General features: G+C 41.5%; 1 protein-coding gene across 1 annotated transcript; it reads left to right on the forward strand.

The window, feature by feature from the left end:
- The first annotated feature begins 3,679 nt into the window (after positions 1-3,679).
- On the forward strand, positions 3,680-4,466 carry LOC120946288 (olfactory receptor 2A12-like). The gene has a single exon (XM_040361118.1). It carries the CDS (start codon positions 3,745-3,747, stop codon positions 4,447-4,449), a length of 705 nt encoding a protein of 234 aa, XP_040217052.1. The 5' UTR covers positions 3,680-3,744; the 3' UTR covers positions 4,450-4,466.
- The last annotated feature ends 5,453 nt before the right edge of the window (positions 4,467-9,919 follow it).

Here is a 9,919-nt window from a genome sequence, read left to right on the forward strand (position 1 = left end):
AATGGAACTTTTTCTGTGTGATTTGGAGGGTGACTACATCTCTTTGAGCCATCTCTCTAGAATTTAGGATGAAATGAGTTTGACAATTTGTATTGATTAATTGGTTAATTGATGCCTAATGGATTTCTGGTGTGAAATGTAACAATATAAAATGATGCAAGAATAATGGGCCATATTCTGAGTAAAGTTACGATGGAGTATCTCAGGATACTCCATCGTATCTCTCTTTTTTGGCCCCGGGTATCTATGCGAGTGATTCTTAGAATCATTTTCGCATAGATACGCTGAAGATCCGACATGTGTAAGTCACTTGCACTGTCGGATCTTAAATGTAATTATTCCGCCGGCCGCTAGGTGGCGTTTACTTTCAGGTCTCATTTGTTTATGCTAATGAGCCTGATACACCGATTCACGAACAAAATCGCGTCGCGTAACCGTCGCTAACGTCGTTATCGTAGGCGTAAGGTTACCCCTGCTATATGAGGGGTAACCTTACGCCAGTCCCACGTAGGCCATTTTAAGTATGGCGTCGGGTCCGCGTCGTGTTTTCCCGTTGGGTACGTCGTTTTACTAAGTCGTCCGCTAATACGAATTTACGTCAATGACGCACACGTCGGCATCATTGATGTTTTACGCCGAGAACTGGAGCATGCGCACTGGGCTATTTTAAGCCCGGCGTATGCGCAGTTCGTTAGAATCAGGGGCGCGCTTAATTTAAATAAAAGCCGCCCCCTTGCATATACGCGGGGATACTGGCAGTGAAGGGGTTAACCGCTAGGTTGCGCTGCAGGGGTTAAGTGTTCCCTAGAAAGTGATTCTTATGCCGCGTACACACGATCGGTCCATCCAATGAGAACGGACCGATCAACCGTTTTCATCGGTTAACCGATGAAGCTGACTGATGGTTCGTCGCGCCTACACACCATCGGTTAAACCGATCGGGTCAGAACGCGGTGACGTAAAACACAACGACGTGCTGAAAAAAATTAAGTTCAATGCTTCCAAGCATGCGTCCACTTGATTCTGAGCATGCGTGGATTTTTAACCGATGGTTGTGCCTACTAACGATCGTTTTTTCCCATCGGTTAAATTTAAAACAAGTTGGCTTTTTTTTTTACCGATGGTTAAATAACCGATGGCGCCCATTCTCATCGGATGGACCGATCGTGTGTACGCTGCATTACTGTTAGGGGGCGTGACTACACGTGACACATCACTGATGACCGTGTCACTAGGCAGAATAGGGGAATGCCTTGTTCACAAAGGCATTCCCCCTGTTCTGCTCTTGCCAACCGCAATCGCAGGACTCCTGGAAACATCGAGTTCTCGGGACCCACGGACGCACTCGAGATGCACACTGGACGGCAGATTCAAATGAACGTATCTCTACGCCAATCTGCCTGCCCATGCCATTCTGTCTATGTAAATAGGCGTGCGGCGGTCGGCAAGTGGTTAACAGACAATTTCCATGAAGACACTACGGGTAGTAAGGGCGAGACCCATCAATAAAGGTTTTCTTTCTTAGCATAATACATTAACTAAGAAGAAAGAAATCCTTTCGCCCAATCTCATTCCTTACATAGGATGTCAAGATTCTTGCTAAAGTATTAGCTAGCTAATAAGTGCACCAAAATTACTGGCAAATTGTACTATCCCGACCAATCCAGGTTTATATCAACTAGATCTACAGCAGCCAATATTAGACACATAGGACCAGATTCACATACAGCGGGCGCAGCGTAACGTAACCGGTTTACGTTACACCGCCGCAATTTTTCCGAGTTAGTGCCCGATCCACAAAGCACGGCTTTACGGCTGTGTATCGTAAACAGGTCCAGCGCAAGGAGGCCCAATTCAAATGGGGCGGGTACCATTTAAATTAGGCCCGCTCCCGCGCCGGACGTACTGCGCTTGCTCCCGTCGCAAATTTCCAGACGTGCTTTGCGCGAAATTACGACGCGCCGACGTTTTGTGAATCGCGACGTGAAAAAAGATTTACGCCGGGAAAAATAAAAGATTTAAAAAAAATTCAAAAGCGACGCGGGAAAGACAGGCATACTTTAACATGGTGGAGTACTTTTACACCATGTTAAAGGTGCCCTATCTTTGCGACGGAAATCTAACACTCGCGATGACGTAACGACGGGAAAAATCTTTGTAGATCGCCGTAACTCCTAATTTGCATACCCGACGCTGGTTTACGACGCGAACTCCCCCCAGCGGCGGCCGCGGTACTGCATCCTAAGATCCGACAGTGTAAGTCCATTACACCTGTTGGATCTTCTGCCTATCTATGCGTAACTGATTCTATGTATCAGTCGCATAGTTAGAAACAGAGATACGACGGAGTATCAGGAGAAACGCCGTCGTATCTCTTTTGTGAATCTGGCCCATATTTCTTAATCTCCAAGTCCCCTTTATTAAGCCTGGTGGCCCGTGCAATCCAAGAATGATACAAGAATAATGTCATTATGCATACACTTGTTCCCATCTGAAGAAGGGCGTAAGCTATATAGCCCGAAATTGTTATTTGGAATGATATGATTGATATGTAATTTATTACATGTGAAATCATTATAATACATTTTAAGTGCAGCAATCCCTGAACTTTTTCTTTATATATGGCCTTCGGGAAGGCTTGATTTCTGGCACTAGGACGTATACCTTGTGCTGTCTACCTCACCTGAGAAATTATATATATATATATATATATATATCACCAACAGAAAGTCAAAAACATGATTCTAGTAAATTTTCAGGTAACATTTTTGCTATTTAATAAGAGTAAACTTGTAAATAAATCCTCACGCAAGCAACAATAAACATATTAGATTATGTACTTATTGAAACATTTACTAAGGTGTATAGCTTTGTGTTCTTAGATAGAACATATTAACTGTAAGTCTGCTTCGTATAGTAAAATAAAAATAAAACAGCTAAAAAAAAGACAAATATATTTTAGATTATATGTCTAAGCCACTAGCCAATCAAAAAGTGACAAAAAGATTAAAAGAATTTCAGTGAATTTTATTTTCAATTCAAATGTTTACAACTGTACACAATTAATTTGAAATGGCTCCCAAGTCACAAAGGTGTTCTGAATTGAATCTTAAGAGACCTTTAACAAGATATTCAGCTTTGTGTTCTTACAACACGGCAGACGGTCCTGCAGGACTTCCAACATCTTATATAAGAATAAACCACAAGCCGATACAAATGTCTTCAAGTATAATGTGAAGGCCGACTGCACGTGTTTTCTTTTAATAATTCCTCAGAAACATCATTGTATTAAATTAAATTTAAGGCTTTATTTCCACTGGCATTTTTACAGACACTTTTTTTAGCCTTTTTTACAGCTCAAAAACGCCTATGCCATTTGCAGCTCAAAAACGCCTATGTGGGCATGATAGAATAACATTGACAGGCGTTTTTAAGCTGTAAAAAACGCTCAGAAAGTGGCTGTAAAAACGCTAGTGGAAATTAAGCCTAAAAAGACAAAAAAGCAATAATATGAGTAATGTAACAGAGATTACGTTTCTTACTCTTGTGGGTCTATCAGACCATCCACCGACCATGAATGGGCTTTTTGTGTTCTTCCTTCTCATCTATCTGATGACTCTTATCACAAACCTTCTTATTTTTTTCTTGATCCTCACTGACTACAATCTGCACAACCCAATGTATTTTTTTCTTGCCAACTTGGCATTTCTGGACATTTGCTATTCATCAGTGACGGCACCAAGGATGCTCTTTGATTTGGTCACAACAAGACGATCAATATCCATTCCTGCCTGTATAACCCAAGTCTTTTTCTACATCTCCCTCGCTATTTCAGAAATGTTCTTGCTTTCGGCTATGTCCTATGACCGCTACATTGCCATCTGCCACCCTCTATATTACACACTAATTATGTCTTGGAGGGTCTGTACTCGTATGGCCTCTCTGGTCTGGGTTGCAGCATGTTCTCTCTCTTTGGTTCATACTTTATTTTTGCTCAGGTTGTCCTTCTGCAGAACATCTTCCATTCACAGCTTCTTTTGTGACCTTCCACACTTATATCAAATTACATGTACTGATACCTTCATGAACATGGTGGTCGTATTCTCAACAGGTACTAGTGCTGGATTGGGAGCCTTTCTTCTGACCTTTCTTTCCTATGTCTATATTTTTAGTACCATCCTTAGACTCCGTAGCAAGACTGGAAAGAGGAAAGCCTTCTCCACCTGCACATCCCACCTCACCGTGGTCTCCATCTTTTATGGCTCCTTCATATTTCTTTACTTGGTTCCTGCCTCCAGCAATATGGTCAATTTAAACAAACTGTTTACAGTCATATCTTCCCTCATTAACCCATTGCTGAATCCTCTGATCTACAGCCTGAGGAACAAAGATCTCATGGAAGCACTTATGAGGTCTTATTATCACTTAAAGTTAATCCGGGCATCATGATGAAAATATCATTGTGAAATTTGACACTTTTTGTATTTCTGTGACATTTTTAGTCAATTAAGAATTTCAGTATTGTAAAATGTAAACAAGTTAGGGGCTCATACTTGTACTTCCCCTTACATGACCGGAAGTCATTGTACCCCACAGACCAAATGTAGCCATTTCATTAAGCTTTGGTAAACCTCAATATAACTCTGTGATTAAATTGTGTCTGCCACATATTTGTTTTACATAACATTTTTATGCTCCTACAAAGATTTTAATTGGAACAAAGTATTTATAAATACCCAGATCAGATAGTTTAAAAGATGACAATCAATGAAAAATTTAACAAATGCAGTTTTAGTTAGTTTGGTCAGATTAGTAAGCAACATATAATTAATCGACCTGTGCACACTGAAATATTTTGTTTCGGAATTTTGTTTTCGTCCGAATTTTATTTTTTATTTAGTTACTCCCGAAATTTTTTTTTTTTTTTTTGTTTTGTTAAAAAATGCATTCGTCCAAAAATCCGAATTAATTAAGGTTGAATCTGTCAATTGAAGGCTTATGGTGTCCGTCGAATGTTCTAAGAAGCAGCTAAACTGTACAGCGCCACGATCGTACATTTCCGGTCGAATGCTCCGCCCACAAGCTATAATTCTAATGTTGTATGACTAGTAATACAGGCATACCCCGCTTTACGGACACTCACTTTACGTACACTCGCGAGTACGGACATACCCACGAATGTACGTAAAGTGCCTCACAAGTACAAATATTCCCGCTCCATGCACCTGCACTAGACAGAACTGAAGCTCTGAGCACGTAGCCTGCCCTGTTCCAGTGTGCTCTTCCTGTATCCTGGCTGCCCACCTCCAGTGACATCACATCCACTCAGTGGTTCTTTCGGCTTCCCTGTCAGCCACAGAATGCCATCCAGCCTCTCCACACCACAGTCCTCTGTGCACAGCGCGATGTCCGGGGGATGGATTGGAGCGGCCGCCTTGCATTCGATGAGCTTATTTACATGTGAGTGTACCCCTGACACCCCCACTACAGCCCCTGGCACCTACACTATAGCCCCTGGCACCCACACTACAGCCTCTGGTACCCACACTATAGGCCCCTGGCACCCACACTACAGCCTCTGGCACCCACACTACAGCCTCTGGTACCCACACTACAGCCTAGAAGGGAAAAAATTTATTGCTTCGCTTTAAGTACATTTCCGTTTTGCATACATACATTCATTTTGTACTTAAAAGTAGGGTATGCCTGTAATTATATTTATTCATTATTATTACTAGTCAATCAACATTAGGATTCTTCTATAGCCTATGGGCGGAGCATTTGACCATAAATGTCCGCTCGCGACAATCGTATGTTTTAGTTTGGTTAGTGAGAAACATATAATTAATACTTTCTCAAGTATTTTCAGCAATTGATTTCTTCTTTATCTCCCAAGTACAGGTACCCAGATGTAGGTTTTGATATATGTTAGATCTTTATGGTTGATAAGCAATATATTGTTCTCCTTGTATGGATGGGCGATCATTCCTTACAGCATCTCTTACAATAATAAAGAATAAAGAAAAACATGTTTTTACTAAATCAATATGACATTTTTAGATGCCAAAGGACATCATTAGAAAAGCTTTATGTATAATTTATGTTATCTGAAAAAATAAATTGCAAAATGCATCAACATTTGTTTTTTGTTTTTATAAATAAGGATTTCTTTATTGTTACACCTGGCATAAGTAACATGGCTATATGTATACAAAAATAACATTTGCGATGCACTTCAAATATTAAGTGAGACAATCTGGATGGTTCTTTTCATATAAATTAGCAGATAATTCTGTTTCAAATATTTTATTGAATTTTATAATTATCAACAAAATTCCATTAACAGAGCATGTACAATAATATAATAGAAAAAGGCGTAATCATTCAGGAAAGTAGGGCCAGATTCACATAGAAGAGCGGCGGCGTAACGTATCGTAGATACGTTACACAGCCGCAAGTTTTCAACGCAAGTGCCTGATTCACAGAGCACTTGCGATGAAAACTACGCCGGCGGCCTCCGGCGCAAGGCGGGCCAATTCAAATGGGCGTGTGCCATTTAAATTAGGCGCGCTCCCACGCCGGACCTACTGCGCATGCTCAGTTTCGCAAATCCCGTTGTGTTTTGCGCGCCGTGACGTAATTTTTTTCGAACGGCGACGCACGTAGTGTACTTCCGTATTCCCGGACGTGTTACGCAAACGACGTTCATTTTTAAATTTCGACGCGGGAACGATGCCCATACTTTAGACAGCAATACGTGTGCTGACTAAAGTTAGGGCACCTAAAACGACGACTAACTTTGCAACGGGAAACTAGACTAGCGAACGTGAAAATTCGTCGTGGATCAGCCGTAACTCCTAATTTGCATTTCCCCGACGCTGGTTTACGACGCGAACTCCCCCCAGCGGCGGCCGCGGTACTGCATCCTAAGATCCGACAGTGTAAAACAATTACACCTGTCGGATCTTAGGGATATCTATGCGTAACTGATTCTATGAATCAGTCGCATAGATACTCTGAGAGATACGACGGAGTATCTGAGATACTCCGTCGTATCTCAGCTGTGAATCTGGCCCGTAATTCTTAAAAATATAAATGAAAATAGATAACTTAGCGGATTATAGAATAAGATTATGTAACATGAAATGTCATAATCATAGCTTCATGGCAGCTATTTGATGAAAAGTATTTGAGAACCCTAAGTTGATTGAAATAATAGAATCGACTGAACCTATAAAGAAATATAAAGTTAATGTGTTGTAGAATAGCTGGGGGAATAAATTAGGCTAAACCAGGGCCAAGTTCCCTCTCTTGGCTTGGCTTTGCCTGGTGCGAAGGTCAAAAATCCCAACCATTCAAAGCATCTTGTTTTACAGTTGGTATATCAGATAATTAACAATAATAAACTTAGTAGAGGGGATAGGGCACAGAGGGGAGAGAGAAAGAAATGTCCAGGGGTTAGCAGATAATTCAAGAGAAAATGAGAAAGAAGTGGGAGAAAAGGAGGAGGGAGGGATGAAAGTAGGACAAGAAGAAAGAAAAGAGGGAAGGGTTGGCCGGGAAGGAAAGGGGACAAGGAACCTCCGAATAACCAGAAGAGCTATGTGTAGGTACATTACGGAAATGTCCAAGGCAGTCAAACCTTGTCATATTTTTGGGGTGGAAATTTTCATTGATGTAGATCATCTTATACATAAGCAAGGAATTTTTAACAGACAATTTCCATGAAGACCCTATGGGTGGTAAGGGCGAGACCTATCAATAAAGAATTGCATTTATTAGCATAATAAATTAACTGAGAAAGAATTCCTTCTGTCCAATCTCATTGTCTACATCGGATGTCAGTATTCTTGCTAAAGTATTAGCTAGTTAATACTTTAGCAAGAATATTGACACAATATTTCCACCCCAAGAGCTAATGCGCACTAAAATTAGTGGCAAATTGGTTTATCCCAACCAATCCAGGTTAATACCAACTAGATCCACAGCAGCCAATATTAGACACATATTTCTTAATCTCCAAGTCCCCATTATTAAGCCTGGTGGCCTGTGCAATCCTCTCGTTGGATGCACCCAAAGGTGGGATTTTCTCTCAGGTGAACCTTACAAAAGTTTGGCTTTGGTGATAACTTCAGCTCCCATGACCCGTATTCAAGGCAAAGGCTTGCTGCCTGACTTGTTCCCTCTGCATTGTGGTGCACATCAGGAGTGTCTGCCATCCCTCACTCCTTTTTGCCTTGGCCCTTTAACCATTAGCCACTGCAATTAGACAATCATCACAAATAGTGGGCTTCTGTGGGCAGCTAGGCAAAGACAAAATAGCATTATACACAGATGATGACCTACTTTTCTTGGGGTCACTACACATTCATTGGTGGCTGGTATGTCTCTCGTTACTACATATGGGTGCTTTTCAGGTTCTTTCATAAACTGGGATAAATCTGTACTGTTATGCCACGTACAGACGATCGGACATTCCGACAACAAAACCATGGATTTTTTTCTGACGGATGTTGGTTCAAACATGTCTTGCATACACACGGTCGGCTAGGGGTGATATAACTATCAAACCTGCCGACAAGGGGGGATCCATTGTTATTATGGATACTGTTAAATATGAGAAATAAAAATAAAATGAGCCAATTATCAGGCAATCAAACTCATACTAGTCTCGATGCAACTCCAATATTTTGCATACAAGATCGAATTAAAAAAGTGGTAAAATGGCCACTAGATCATAAGAATCATTGATGGTGATACGCAGGCATATTTAATAGCGGAGCTTCCCATTACACCTGTCATATACATGTTACCTAAGATACATACAAATTTAAATGACCCTCCGGGTCGCCCCATAGTATCCGGAGCTGAGTCTGTTAGACCCCTTTCACACTGGGTGTTTTTCAGGAGCTTTGGCATTAAAAAAAGCGCCTGTATCTGGGCTCAGGCAGAAAAAAGCTCCATCTGTACTTTGTACAAGGAGAACACGTACAAAATCCTTTACTTTTAGTACATGACACCTGACGTCCTCCATTCCATTTAGAGGAAAATCTATGCAAATTAAGGGAATCCATTGCCCCCCAGGCTCTCAGAACCAGTGTCCCTACTCGAAAAGTGGGGCGGGTCTAGGGTTTAGGGTGGGTCTTAAACAGAAAGGGGTGTGGCCTTGACAGGAAGGGGTGGGTCATATTTAAATTAGGGGGTGCACGAGTTTAGTCAGGCCTAAGGCAGCACAAAACCTAAATACACCACTGCGTTAAGCCACTTTAGGCTCTGAAAAAAATCAAGCTTAACCACTTGCCTACCGGCCACTTTTACTCCCTTTCTGCCCAGGCCAATTTTCAGCCTTCAGCGCTTTCACACTTAAGCCTCGTACACAGGATTTGATTTTCTGTGGACAAAGCGTATGACTTTTGTCCGAAGGGTTTTGGCCAAGAACATGTCTTGCAAAGAAACGCAAAGAATTTTCGGCCATCAAACACGAAACTACGTGGTTTTTCAGCTATTTAGCGCCACCCTTTTGCCAACTTCTGCTAATGTAGTGTTATGGTGAGCATTGCTTCGGAGCATGCATTTTTTTTACGATAGACTTCTGTACACACAATCGGATAATCCGACAACACACATTTGTTGTTGGAAAATTTTAAAGCATGCTATCCAACATTTGTTGGCAGAGCTTCACAAAAGATATATAAATATCCAAATTAACAGTGGGACCGTATTAAAATTGAACACGGGCCGCAATTGGCCCGCAAGCCAGACTTTGGACATGCCTGCTCTAGGGCCTCAAAAACCTGAACTGCTCAACTCTGTAAGGGATCCTAAATAGGCAGAGACGAAACACACTGCGTAAGCCACCCCCTACTCTCACCAGATCTGTGGTTCAATAATAACTTTGAAGGTTTGGTAAGGCCAGCCC

This window comes from Rana temporaria, chromosome 7 (assembly GCF_905171775.1).
Source record: "Rana temporaria chromosome 7, aRanTem1.1, whole genome shotgun sequence".
Lineage (NCBI taxonomy): Eukaryota > Metazoa > Chordata > Amphibia > Anura > Ranidae > Rana > Rana temporaria.